The sequence below is a fragment of the Seriola lalandi genome, unplaced genomic scaffold (assembly GCF_002814215.2).
Source record: "Seriola lalandi dorsalis isolate HSWRI2012SDOR001 ecotype SW California unplaced genomic scaffold, Sedor1 jcf7180002054972, whole genome shotgun sequence".
Lineage (NCBI taxonomy): Eukaryota > Metazoa > Chordata > Actinopteri > Carangiformes > Carangidae > Seriola > Seriola lalandi.
In genome coordinates this window covers 2,051,083-2,066,165 of record NW_019525660.1, presented here as the reverse complement: position 1 = coordinate 2,066,165, position 15,083 = coordinate 2,051,083, and the positions used below count along the sequence as shown (strand labels likewise).

The window sequence follows — 15,083 nt, the reverse complement described above, 5'->3', positions numbered from 1 at the left end:
CATTTCTTTCCTCTCCAAGTCCCTATCTTGCACCATCTCTCAAACATACTTGCACACTCATTTTCATCCCTGTGCAAACACTAACTCTTTCAATCACACACTTACACCTACTCTTAAGTCTTATCTCTCACATGTGTAGACTAACACTTCTGCTGTAGCTGCCTTTACTTACAGTAATGTCTTTTCATTGGCTCCGTGTCCCTGTTGTGTTAAACAACATGCGTGTGTTTGCTTTCTGCACGCTACAGCAGATCTCACCGCATACCGTTACCCGTCGCACTTCTCTCTCTCCCCAGTTTTCCATCCATCCATGTGAAAGCTAAAGCGAAACATGGATCTCCCCTAACTCTTGATTCTTGTGAAGCATGTCCTTACCACCAACATTGTTGGTCTTGAGTTGTTTGCCCTCTTGGCAAGGCTTCGGGTGCAGTTGAAGCCTTCCCCCCTCCCCAGCTCTCTCACCCCCGTCACCTCCCTGCCCCTGTAAAGCTGCCACAGTTCCTGTCTGTTCAGTGTAGGCCTGCACATTTCTTAATAGAGAGATGCTCAGAAGTCCAGGAGTGCAGAGGAGCTCAATGTGCTTCTGTTTTTGGTTTAGCTCAAAAATGTTTTTCCTGGCTCAACCCACTCCTACTTAGGTCCTCTTACAACAAACTAAAAGGTCCTAATTGCCCCCAAGGGAAAGGTTTAGCCACAATAGACATGTGGTGGGACAAAAGCCCAGTACTCTTACCCCAGCACCCTCACCCCTCCCCAGATAGAAGAGATGAACACGTCAGCAGTGTCTGTGTTGCACTGTGGGTAGCGCGACCACAGGTTCGACACTGTTAAACATTATATATACAATATATAGACCTAGTAAGACATGGTGTATGGTTGGGTAAAGTTCTGGAATGTTTACAGTTTACAGCAAATCCAGTGTTTCCTGTTTCTCTTCACATTTTATTTAAGGTAAAGGGTCAGCCTAGACGTGTGTATCAAATTGTCTCAGTAACCGCAGTGACTGTAGCCTGCTGTCTTTCTGTAAGTCTGGAAAAGATGGGAAATAGAGATTCAAGTTACAACAAGGATACAGAGGGATGAAAGAAGAATTACAGCTGTATTACACTGTGGCTGATAAGTGAGTGTAAAATCACAGCTGCAGATGCTGACACATGTGTCCAGCAGTGATTAAGAAATACTTTTAAGGGTTTATTTAAGCCTACTCAGGTGGCTGATAGGTGGTCTTTACCACACAGAGCAATTCAACGAGCGCCAAGCTGGTGCTCGTTGAATTGCTAATTGAACAAAATGCTAAGATTTAATTGTAACAACTGTTTGACCCAGCTCTGGTCCCTGCACTCATCTCTCTCGACTCTCATGCCTGTCGAAACATGGAAAGTCCTCATTCATTTTAGTCATCCATAAAGCAAATATTGTTGCACATGCAGTAGATGATCAGTCTTCGAATACCTTCTTGTGTGGTAAGTCATGGGCCATTTGAGTTGCACAGCACAGCTTAGCCACCTGACCTGAATGCAGCCTGGAACCCTCATCATGCTCAGGCTGTACTTTATTTCTCTGCTGCTCCACAACATTGATATGGAGGAATTCCTGGAAGGGGCCTTGCTGACACAGGGTTGGGTAAATAACCGATTGATCTGGATCCACAGGCATATATTATAAATGTATGTGAAATATCAACATAGTACCTCCTTTTTTTGCTAAATCCAATTTTTTGTGGTGTGAAATATTACGTCACTGTCTTTGCACCCTGCTCCTGCTTCAGGTTTTTAACTTGGTCGATGTTTGCTCAGGCAGTCATGAGCAGAACACTCTTTCCATGTTACAGTTCACTGCTCTGGCTGCTGTTGAATATGTAGGCCAGTTCAACCAATCATTGCTCATAGGAAGACTTTATAATTATAAGTAGACTCATCGTGATGCGATGCATACAATTAGGAATGCTCCCCTGTGCTTCGTATAATTATTATAGCTCATAGTTACGCTGCCGTCTCACAGAGGCATGTATTACTGCTCGCCCATAAAAGTCCACTTAGTTTAACAGCGACAGGAGAGCTTGGAGGACATGGCCAGTGAAACCCCGGGCAGCGTCTTGGGCGGTCGGCTCAGAACTGGGTCTTTTGTTCACTTTTCACGAGTCCTGGGAGCCCGTTAACCCAGCCTGCAAGGCCCTTGGCCCCATGTTTTACTGTAGCAGTGACAGCCCCGCACTCCAGCTCTCTCTCCCTGCCTGTAGAGCTACTGCTGGACACTGTCTGTTTTACATTCCTTGACCAGGGACGAGGACCACATTGTTTTACTAGCCGCTGTGGAGTATCTGATTATGTTTTAAAGTGTGAATGTGTGTGTGCGTATTTGCACGAGTGTGTGTCTGCACATCATTTCTTGAAGAACGATCAAATGACAAGATGAGCTGTGATCAATGGGCTGTCGACAGAACACTTCTGCCCTAGTGGAAAGCGAGTCCCCTGATGGTCCCAGCCCATTTCAGGCCACCGGGGCAGGGGCGCCGCAGCACAAAGAGTGCTCTGTCTCTGTCAGGATTCCCCCGAGGACTCCTGCACGGGCCCTGCTCACCTCGACAACACCCGGCTACTAACAGCACTTCATCTGTCTGTACGCACTCAGAAAATTCCTGATAATATTAATAGCTCTTCAAACTTTAATATCCTGATTATTATTTATAATTATTCCACCATAAGTTTAGGTTAAGTTATACAATGTCCAAAGTCATTAGTAGTAGTATACAATTGGCTACAGATTGCTGCAATATTGTGTAACTCCACTGATGCTGGAATTATGTTCTGTTAAAGCCAAAGGTAATATTAAAATAATTTTAAGTTTCAGGTACTTTTGCATTAAATATAGATGTTCCAGCCTTCAGAAAATAAACGTTGCCTACTGTAAACAATATCTACACTGTTAAGGGCTAATGAAATGTGCAAGAGTGCCGTTTGCATAGTTACTTGACTTCTGAATGACTGCATAGTGTCTAAAGAGTAAAGAAAACACAACTTTTTCTATGGCACTTCTGTATGATACTGTATTCCTGAAAAAAAAGAAATTAAATGGGAGTAGCCAGAACTTTTTTGAAGGGGGAAAGTAGTTATTGTTTTCATTTTCATTATGCTGCCCATATTCTAATACAGGTAGACACTTATCACGCCCTTCATATTTCTAAACCCTCAGTGTTTATGAGCTAACTCCAGGTCAAGTAAACCAGTTGGACTCAGGCATTTAAATGCTTCACATAAATTCCACTAGTCATTTTGTTTTATTAGCCACTTGTGCTGTGAAAGTTAAATCAATGTCTAATTCAATCAGACATCACACAGAATGATTCATTATACTTTTACTGACTTTTAATGTAGTAAAGGTTTCCCCATATCTTGCACCAGAAAAGTTAAGTGTAAATCAAATGTCACTCACAATTAATCTTACCTGTTCGCTTTAAGACATTTAGAGGAAATTATTCTGCTGCTTTTCCAGACACCTGCAGTTTAATATTAACTTACATAGTAAATTGTCTTTTGATGTGCTGTTTTTTGTAGGATTTATTTAAGTAGTCTAGGTTGGTGGTAGGATGTTACACAGTGTTTTTGACTGAATGTGACTAGGACTTAAAGTTACCCTGTGGAGTTTGTGACCACTGGTGGCACTGGCTACCATTGTTTTGATGTATGGGTCATTGTATTGTTTATATCTCGTTCTCTACCAGTACATGCATGAGGACGCATATTAATGCAACAAGCTCAGGGGCAATGTAAGGGTGGTGTTATTGTGTCTTAAGAGTTGGTGGCCATTATGGTTGGGTCCTAATAGCTGGTTCCATTTTGGTTCTGGTTCCCAGTTGGCAAAATACCCACATTCATTAAACAAATCTCTTATTGAACCAATATTAGTTTAGATTCATCTTTACTGTCACTGCTCATTGTACAAGTTAATTACAAATTAATTATTATTTCATATCTGCTGCCCTTCATCTCATTTCCAGGTTAGAGCCACAGATTGTGACAATTAATGATGCTAGCTTAATAAATGTTCATGTTGATTTCATTTATTTGCTACGGCTAAAAACTTGGTTTTATTTCCCGGTTATTACACAACAACAGGTGATCACAGATCTAAACTCAATCATTTGTAACCTTATCTACTTGCAAATGATGAAAACTAAACTTAATGAGATTTGATGAAGGATTTAGATTCAGTAGAATAATACTGAACCCCAACCTCAGGCCTTAAAGGTCGCAGTGAACTAAGAGATGTACAAAAGGGATAGAGAGCTGATATACAGTATGTCTTGTGATCTGAGATAATGATTGCAAGATGAACTCTGAAATGAGTTTGCAGAGACATGAAAGACATTTGCCCTGAATGGGTTTAATTTGGTAAAATCTCAATCCACTATGATAAACAGTCTAACATGTGGGGATGTTGAGGTGATGCATTCATGTGAAAAGTTGCTATGAGTAACAAGGATCCTTCCAGACATATGAGAACGTTTTCTACCTCGGAACTGGTGACACTGCTCGTGCGTTACTTGAATGTTGCAGAGTGTAGCAGCAAAGACCCACGAAGCCCTATTGAATGTCAGAGCTGCAGAATAGTACTGGGATGTTTTTAAACTCAGTGGTGCGTAGTGAACAATTTGCTCAGACAGTTGTAAGTCATTTCATGAGGAATTGTACTTGGTTTGATAATCCTTACCCTCACTATACAGTCTGAATTGGTTCATGGTCGTCATTGAGGGGAAACTAAGGCAAACCCTCTTAACAGGGTCTTAAAGGCATAGTGTGAGGTAATGTTGGAAGTGATAGGTTCTCCCCTGGGGTTGATTAGGCTCAACCCTGTAACTTTCACTTAATGGGATATGACCCCTCGGAGCCCCAAGTCTCTGACAACACACACACGCCCGACCATTACTACCACACACAGACACATACACACGCACTCAGTTCACACATTCCCCCCTCAGCCCTCAAACTCCCCACTGCACCAACTGCTGTTTAGTTTAAAGCAAGGCTGCCGGCAATTAACTGTGTTATGTCAAGCTTATTCTCTGGCTGTTGCTCGCTGGGTAAACTGTTACAATTGGTCCCCAGCAGCCGACTCGGCAGAACAGTAAGTATGTGTCTGTGTTATCACAGCATGGTTTTAAAAAGTCCACAGAGGATCACACAGTACAGTGTAGGATTTCTAGCTGGTTAGCCAATGTAGAGCCATTAGCCTATTGTTTTGCCTTGGCAACAAGTTGGTGAAGTCTAAAAAGAAAAATACATCCTTGAATTTGCACATTGTTGACGTACAAATTTCAGGGAAGAAGCTAGCTACGACTTTCAGAGTGCATTTTGTCAAGAAACATCCAATCACAGAGCTTAAAACTCTGTCATGTGACACGCTAAGGACAGGCAAGAGTTAAAGATTAAGTGTTGAGAAAACTGAAAACCTCCCACTTCACAACTCTATAAAACCAGTAGCGTATTGTGGCTAATGTTAGGAAACCTCAGGTAGATATTGCCCTATAAAGAACATTTTGCTGACTCTGTTACTTTTCTCTGCTTGTGCTACTGATATACTTAATTTTTTATCAATACCATTGTCCTGTAATTGTCACCTGTGCCCAAGGTGGCAGTTGTTCAGCAAAAGTTATGAAACAGGTCTGTTACTTTACCTGACCTAAAACAAGCCTAAGTGGCAATTACTGGAGAAAAGTGTCATAAAGTCAGCAAATAATGTCAGTCACCAGGCAATACCTAGACAAAGTTTGGTCAAATTAGTTTACATTAGCCACCATAAGATTCTGGTTATACTAGACCAAGTAAGACAGTTGAACTGAAAAAGGGTGTGATTCCATTTTTAAAAGAATGTGTTATGTACATTTACATGCACATTATTATCCTGGTTTTGATCTTATTTGAGACATGATGTGTACATGTAATATGAAAAACCTTGGTTAAACAGCATCTAGGTTTTCTAATTATGTGTATGCAGGTGTGCATTGATTCCTCAGCGTCTCAGCCACTCATTTCTGTAGCAACAGGGACTGTTCAGAAACCTGGATCAGGTGTTTACATGCCACAGTGTCCTAGTTTCTATCAGAGTACTCCTGCTAACATATTAAGCTTTTGTCAAAACCAGGATAAAGCCTTATCCTGGTTTCTGAAACCAGGATATGATGTTGCACGTTACATGTGCAACAAAAAGTCCTACTTTAAGTCTCTTTGTCCAATAATAATAATGTTCATTTATTGTTAATGGTTTTTCAGCTATTTAATTTCAGTCGTTGGCAGCTGCTGTGTTATCTTCTTTTCAGTGAAAGTGGATAGCAAGGATTTTGGTTTGAAAGCATGCTGTAGGCAGATCAATCCAACCAAAATCCAACCTCCTTACTAATTTCAATTTTTTTAGTGACATTAAAACCTTTCCAAGTCTGTCTGGTTTCAGGATAATCAGGTCTGCCAGTGAGGGGATTCTTTCCATGAAGGATCTAAGCTGATATCCCCGCAGACACTAACTTGTGGAGAGGAACATCCATATTTTCTTCTCATTTGATTGTGTTCCCACTTATGTAATAGGTCACCACAATAACAAACGGGTTTTTTACGGTAAAAGCCTAATTTATCCGCCAGATATTAATCTCTAACTGTTGTCTTGCAATTCACTGCAATGACAGGCAGACCTTTTAAATAAACACTGATGGTGACCAGAGCGAGGGAGGGCCATCGCTCTTGACGAGTGATGATCCCCTCTGCTATCTCTATGCGCTTGGAGGCCCAAACAGTTTATTTCGTGTTTGCAGTCACTTCCTAGGGGTTGTTAAGCTGATGTACAGTTTGACAGAAACAGAGGGAAACCAGATCATCGGAGGAAGATTGTTTTGACCTGATAAGTAGAAATAGGTACATTAGGGTGAAAAATGGAGCAAAACACTGAAACTATGGGATTAGTCTTGTATTCAGTTTACACAGACAGATGCCACATGCTGCTAAATTCTTTTGTGAGAATGTGGGCCGAAATCTGCTCTTATTTTGTGATTAAAAGGGGCTACGTACTAAGTCATAAGTCAAGCGCCGTAACAAGAACATGCACAAAATCAAGGACTGTCATGTGTAGTAGTGCATTTTCTATTAGAATATATTTTGACAAAATACAAAGTCAAGGTTAGTCTCAATCATACCTCATGATCTTCATTAGCAGATAGATTTTGCCCAGTTTACACAAAGAAATGAAAAAAACTATTGGCATTTTATGGTTGAAGTACTCAGTACAATGGAAGTTTGAACATCTGTAGCTACATAACAACTGGCCAAAGTCCATCTACTGATCAAGAAAAGCTCTACAACAAATACTAAATTGACCTTTTCTTCAGAATAGATTGTCAACTAGTTTTTTTCCAAGTCGAACTTTGTAACTTAGCTTGGTAGTAGAGCTGAAACTGAAAGTAATTTTCATTGTGGATTATTCTGCTGATTGTTTTCTTGGTCTATTGATAAATGTTTTAATGTGAAATGTAAAAAACAAACCCAAATATATTAAATTTAAAATAATGTGCGACAAAGACAAGCAGCAAATACTCACGTTGTTCCAGTTATTAGAAGATTAGAATATATACGTTTCTGCTCTATAACATAGAATTTGAAGGTGATTGACAGCTTTTTTTTTTTTTTAAATTCTCGGTGCCTAGCTTTGATTTTCTGCTTCACCTGATGCTTATACTGTACCCATGGGAACTATACCTTTTTTACTTACAGTAACGTGCCTTCCTCAGCTCCTGAGCCACTATGTTAATGTTGGCTAATCTGACTGTGACACATGATTGATAACCTTTCCCAAGTGTGCAGGATCCAAAGGATTAGTTGTGTTTATTTCTAGTAGCATGCTGGTTACCTCCGCTGTTAATGACTGGAATTAATAACGTGCTGACGCCTATGAGACAGCCGTGTTTATGTACAGGCAGAGACATGACAGCCTGTCCTGGACATTGAGTAGTTGTAAAAGTGTCTGCCCTTGCCCAGGATGGTTTTTGTTTATATGTCACTTACAGTGATGGTAATATGCATTTTATTTTAAAATGATTCTTTTAAAATTTTATTTTTTAAACCTCTGTGGATTGGCCTTTAACATTTTTGGGTCATATGACTTACTGAGATATTAATAATACTGGGTTAGTGCAGTGTTTACATTTCTTCCTCCTTATGTATCTGTCTCTCTCTTTCTCTGCTTCTGGCTTTATCCTCCCTCACACACACACACTCTCTCTCTCACAAACACACACACACACACACACACACACACTAAGGGGCATGAGAACAGGGTAAATCCTTGACAACTTCAATGAAACCTCACACAAAGAGTAAAACTCGGGGGGACGAGAGAAATGCAACACCGTACAGTAGCCTGACCTCCTCCAGCTAACATAGTCATGTATGCACCAGATAGCGGGCGTGGCCGCCTTTCTGCACAAAGCCAGAAATAAAGAGTGAAGCTATTGCTTTCAGCAGCAAGACCCCCAGGTGACCTTCCTCATCGACCCTAGTGTGACCGCATAGTGAGGAAGGAGAGAAGCAAAGCGCCTGGTATCAGTGCACAGGAGTCGAATGCACAGAGACGCGATCACAATAGCTAAAAAGGAAGGCGCTGTCATTGTGTGCTCACAGTAAATCAGCATGAAGGTGACAGTCCCAGTTCTTGGGCCTGTGTGCCCACCTTAAAGGCCGGCACACTCATAAGTCAAACTGTTTTCTCCATCTACACTCTCACTGTGAGTGTAGCCTGAAGACTTTGGTCATCCACATATTGTTTCTTAAGTATTTTTCTGCAGCTGGGCTGGTTTGTCTGTTTCGGGTCAAACAGAGGCTCATGGCTTCGGGGTGCAACTGTACTAGGCTTACACTGAGGAATGTGTCACATCAAGCTTTAATACCAGCTGGGAAAGGAAGCTTGGGGCTACTGAATTGATCATGTCCACTCTCAAATCCCCTGAAATGACTCCCTCCATAAATTAAAAGATACAACAATCAGTGGACGCTGCAGCTGGGTTTGAAAGCAACATAACAAATGAATTATGCTTTGTTTTCACGTCTTTATTTGCACCATCCCTGTACACTAGGCAGACTCCTTCCATCTTAACTCAAGCGTAAACAGTTATCTTTTTTGTTTATGTTCTGATATATGACAGTTAACCCTGCGCGAGTGCTGTATAACCACCCTATAAATCTATCTATCTATCTTTTGCAAGTTTTCTCACATGTCACACTGTGTTTCGTCCACAGTCGACCTGGAGCACATGAGGACAGTGAAGGCTGACAAACACCAGCGCTTCTGCCAAGAGAACAGCCTCGTCAGTCAGTTTGTATCGGCCAAGACAGGGGACTCGGTTAGTACCAGCTGATTCCATAAATCAATATAAAAGGTGTGAGTGACTTTCATAATACTTACGTTTTTTTTCTTGTTACCTCTTTTTCCAGGTATACCTTTGTTTCCAGAGGGTGGCTGCTGAAATTCTTGGCGTAAAGTTAAACAAAGCAGAAATAGAGCAGTCCCAGGTGAGCCACAATGGCGTCAAGGTCTTTCTCTCAAATTGCACCGAAATTTCTATGCAGCTCCTTCCTAAGCTACATTTTAAATGGCTTACTTTTGCCTCTAACTAGTATTTTGCTCTGCTCTGCACTTATCCAGCCACTGTGTTTAAATTTGGATCAATTGGTAAAAGAGTGAAAGTAGCTGGTGATGTGTTTGGGTTCATCTCTTATGTGAAATGTTATGCCTGAACTTAAGGGAGGTCACAGGGAGTGTGTTAGGTCAGTGGAGGTCACCACACACTGTAAAGGACCTTTTGCTGTATAAACATGAGTTTGTTACGTCTGCCTCCTATGATGGTCTACCTGCCAATGACACTGCCCATCTGTAAATACACCCACATTGACCACATTAACGCGTGAAGTCAGAGGTTAAAGGTAGGCAGTTGTAGGGGTGAGGAGGTTAGAATTGGCTGTCTGATTTATTTGGTTTATCTCCCACTGTTGTGGGCCAAAACAAAACAGGGTCTCAACTTGCCAGCCAGACCAAGGTGCCCAATGGTGGCAGCTGTAGAATTTACAAGGTCACCTCCCCCAGAAGCATTAATCCTGGGTCTGATATGACCGGTTGGAGCCACTCTGGCTGGGTAGTGGTTGATGAGCCTGGGGGCTACAGAGAGGTCAGGACCTCTAGACAAGGGAGAGCATGTAGGGGAAGGACTGGCCAAATTCTCAAGCCCCTCTCCACTCACTAACACTGCTGCTGACTAACTAAAAATGTCCATCGGCTAATGGAGCTGTCCATCTACTTTCTTCTTCCTCCCCTCCCTTGATAGCTCTGTCAATAAAGCAAAGTGCTTTAATCCGGGCTAATCAAGCAGGGTGAGTGGATGGATAAAGTTCTAGTGTAATCAGGAGGAAAAATTACTTTTTGTTCACAAACGCATGTGTCTAGTGGACTCTTTCCTATGCTCATCACTATGTTTGTCAAGACTAGTTCTACAACAAAAAAGAAATCTCAAAAGAACGAGAATACCAGGGCATTCCTGAAACTTCTCGCTTTAAATCAGGAAAAGTATACAGTGGGGCCCAAAAGTCTGAGACCACTTTACCATTCACTTGAATTAGAAAACTTCCAAAATCTGCTGAATTCTATTTTTACCACATTTTCGAACACATTCAATAAACGATGCTGGTTTGATCTCCAGCTTCAACCAAGTATTATTTCCATTATTCATTAATCTGACAATTGAAAACACCATAAAAATTCTGAAAAAGCAAAATGTATATAATTTAATACTGTTGAAAATGAGAGGACTGACTTTCTGAGTTTGTCACTGATACAGAGATGATGCTTTGAGCACTTGATGGCTTTGGGTCTAGCTGTGGGGCCAGCGAAGCCTCATTATCAGTTGTCAGGTTCAGAGAGCTGAACATGAGGGTCACAACCCCTGACAGTATTATATCTGCCTGGCAGCTCTCTCCGTCATGGTCCTCTGTCTGCTAGATCAGATACAGAGGCTGTAGATCACTCACTGACTCTGACACCAGGCTTCGGCAGCTCGTTAATCAGACAGCCAACCAGGGCCTGGTATTCAGCCATGTGGTCTTCTGTGGATATTTAGCAAAGGGTCCAGCTGTCTGTTGCACCATTAAGATCAAATGTAGACTTATTTCAACAGAAACTTCAGAACGTTTTCCACAAAAGAGTTGTAGACATCACATATTGATCAGAAAAAGAGATCAGTGGTATGTTTCATATCCTTGTAAACTTATTATTTCTTAAATTTGGAGTGTGGTTTGGACAAAACCAGCAATTTCAAGATATGTGGGATCTAGGAAACTGCTCTGGGCATTTCTTTTTGCCATTTATTGACATTTCAAAACCAAATAATTAATCAATTAATTGAAAAGTAATCTCCAGACAATATATGACAGATTATAATGAAAATAATCAGTAATAGCAGCTTTTATTTGCATTATTTTCTTTCTTAAGTTTAAAGTGTGATTTTGTGTCATAGATTTTTAATTGGAAAATTCAAATGAATCAGATTCTAACAGATTCAGGATGTCACACTTCATATTTTTTGTCTGTTTCTTACATTTCTTGTTCATTTCTCCCACGCCATGACCCTCTCCTCATCCTTTCCTATTGATTCCCCTCACCCTTCCTGGCTTCGCTCTTCATTCTTCCCGCCCTCCCCCTCCTCCCCCATGCCTTGGTTCTTTTTCCATTTTCTTTTTTGTTTTGTCTCTCTGCCTCCGTCACGCCACCGCTCTGACATGTTGAACCTGCTCAGAGGATCGTGAAGGCTGAGCTGGTGGACTACCCACAGGATGAAGGCCCAATTAGACAAGAGAACAACCAGCAAAGCAAAATATGTTCTGTTCAATAGCTGGAAGTATGTCTGCACAGTTACACAGATATATTTCAGTGGATCTGTGATATATCTGGTAGAATGCAGAGACAGTAGCTTTGTAGTTAAAATAGTGAAATCATGGTAGTGAATTTATTTAATGCCTGTGGTTCAGATTAGAGCTCTAGAAAAAGTAGAGAAACCCATCAGACCAATAGAACAATATGTTGTGTTTTCATAGAGTTGTAATATTTTGCTAAACTGTTCTATGAATCCAAACTATGTGCACTTTGGTGAGTTGGTTGAGAGTTATGTAGTGAGAAAAACCTTCATGATGGAGACAGACACGCCTCCATCTGCCTCCTGACTGGTTCGGGTCAGGACTGCACAAACATTTTGACCTGTAAATCATAGTTGGATTTTGAATGTTAAAGAAACAGAAAATTTTGCAAAACATTCTTTATCACCAAGAGTTAGATGAGAAGATGGAAATCGCTCTCATAGTTGTCACTTAGATATAAAGCTATAGCCAGGAGATGGTTAGCTTAGCATAATGACTTACTGCAGTCTCAGTTGGTTGCCTAACATCACAGTGCTTCACCTGGCAAGAAATAGTATTAATTAAAAAGATATAACATGTTCATTAATTAGCTTTAGAGGTGCTGGTGAGTTTTTAGGGTGAGTCACCCACAGTTTTGTTTTTTAAGTCTTTCTGTGTTCAGCTCTCAGTTCTTTCATAGCTTCTACCTGCATCTTCTGTATTTTCAGCCTCATTTTCACTGTGATGATTTGACTCTTTGTTCATATTGTTGTGGAAGCTTTTTAATTCTGTGTGTGTGTGTGTGTGTGTGTGTGTGTTTGTTTTTGCATCTTTTCAGCGTGTGGTGAAGGCAGACATTGTGAACTACAGTCAGGACACCGTGGCCAGGACAGTCAACCCTCCTCGCAGCTCCATGTGTGTGGTGCAGTGACCCCCTCCCAAACCCACACCCACACCCACATCCACATCCACACACACACACACAAACACAAACACACACACACACAAATGTAAAATCGTCTTCGGTCAGTATTCCTTTTACTACTATTTCAGGATTTTTAAGGTGACTGGATGAGATGTGTTCCGAGTGTGTTTTCCGTATTCCTGCGTTGTTCGGGTGAGATGAAGAACAGACTGTGCTGTTTTGCGGCCTTGCCCTCATGTTCAGATATTTAGCAGGAATGATTCCTAGAGTGGTTTACCAAAAAGGAAACGGGACCTCAGTTTTTTTCAAGTTTACACGCAGCTATCATTTTATTTCTATGACTCATTTTTAATATATAATAATAATAATAAGTATAAGGGGCATTTGTTTTAATGATTAGATATGCTGCAGTATATTTCTTAAGATAACACCATCAACACCTGTTGAATTGTCTCTGTCCCTACAACTGCAAAGTGGATTCATGATAAGAATGAATGGGACGCAGACAGGGAGGTGAAACCACATGGTCTCTGATGAATTTTTGAGAACTTGTTTTATGTCTTTGGTGCTCCTCAGTTAAACAGAATGGGAAATGGGCGTTAAAATGTTGTAGTGGACTGAAATTAATCTCTGTTTTCAATTTGCCAATTAGGGGCTTGCACTAGCAGTGCTGTGACGTGAACTGTGTACTGTTATTTTAAATAGAAATATTTCAGTTTCACAATCTTAAAATCAAGATTTACATTTTATATTGTTTATTCCTCAGATTATCTCCAAATCCTTTGCATCTCTGAAATAATTTCTCCATTCTCTAGATGTTTCTTGTAGAGTCTACATTGCATTTTGATAATTTAACGTTACATTTTCACACGATGTGACATGGCCGGGTTCATCCTGATAGAGGACAGTTCAGATGCTGTGTTGATCAAGTGTTGATGAAGCTAGATGATCATGACTCAGGAAGTACCTGAGTGTGAAGCTAAGCCCGAGCTGAGCTGAAATGTACAACATTTTATTAGGTCTCTACATAGCCTTATTCAACTGTCCGTTATAGAACAGAAGTTTGCATCGAAGAATGGCTATGATGCATAAAATGTTTCATAGGATCTTCATTTTATTAGCTTGTTTTACAGTTTGTGTACTGTTAGAGACGACTGAGATATTGTATGTTTAACCAGTTTTGTCAAAATAGTTTCCACAGTAGATGTTGGTATGATGGGATTTAATGTGGTGTCTACCTACCGATTTATCTGCCATATGTGTTTGTACAATAAAAGCAACCTCCGCTCCATTTCAAAGCTCCTTTCATAGATTAAAAATCATCACAACGCATCCTATAAATTCTGATGATGTAAACAAAATGTACTCTTTAAAAAAATGTATGAATGTACAGTTTAAAGTGAACGTTTAGTTGACGTTATACAGCAGCACAGTTTTGTGTTTCTAAATAAAAATGCTACATGGAAAAAAGTAATTATTTGTGCAGTGCATCTGTGAATACATGCTCTTTGTGTGATCTTTGTCGAGGAATTAATTTGTGTAAATTACAGCGTGTCAGCAGGTCTTGGAAAGTCTTTTCTTCAAAAAGGGTTCAGAAGGTATTAAAGAATCTTAAATTTAAAGAATCTTAAACTTACACAAGTCTTACATATATTCTTTAGCCAACTGCAGGCAGAAACATTATTTACAAAATATCAGGTGACTTTATAGACTTACAGAGCTTTGTGCTTTCATTGTTATGAATTCATCAAGCTACAAATTTACAAACTTAAACACAGTGGGTATTTTATACTTGAAAGATAGGTTTTCAGTAGATTATTCCTTTAACCGGGGACGTTTGAGTTCTGTAACACTTACAGTTATTACTGCTGGGTACAGGACTTGGGAAGCCCATTGTCTCAAAATGGGCAAGTTTCCATTTTTAGCAAAAACCAAAATAAATGAATCATTTTCAATTCTTTAATCGAATTCTTTAGTCTGCCACTTATAAGTCCTCAGGTTACATTCATGTAATTATTAATTAGTGCCACGGGTGCTCAGCTCCGAGGCACTCCTCTACAGCTAGAATAGCTGAGAGCAGTGCCGAGGCATCTATTAATCTTCTGTTTCGGGTTTATTATTCTTCCGCCAAATTTCGGCGCGTAACTCGTCCCGCAGCTTTGAGAAAACCCCGGTAATATATACATCAAAACGTGCGTCTTGATCCCGCAAGGGGTGCTATGACTTTTGGTGTTAAAATT

General features: G+C 40.4%; 1 protein-coding gene across 2 annotated transcripts in view; it reads left to right on the top strand.

Annotated features, from left to right (window-relative positions):
- Positions 1–14,317, top strand: part of rab28 (RAB28, member RAS oncogene family) — a 29,051-nt gene extending 14,734 nt beyond the window's left edge. Inside the window, exons 5-8 of one of the 2 annotated variants that reach the window (XM_023398166.2) lie at positions 9,276–9,379; positions 9,471–9,548; positions 11,822–11,923; positions 12,757–12,822. In XM_023398166.2, coding sequence (XP_023253934.1) covers positions 9,276–9,379; positions 9,471–9,548; positions 11,822–11,917 — 278 coding nt within the window. In that variant the 3' untranslated portion in view covers positions 11,918–11,923; positions 12,757–12,822. Of the gene's footprint in view, positions 1–9,275; positions 9,380–9,470; positions 9,549–11,821; positions 11,924–12,756 lie in introns of both variants that reach the window. The other variant, XM_023398167.2, reaches the window with a different exon arrangement.
- The last annotated feature ends 766 nt before the right edge of the window (positions 14,318–15,083 follow it).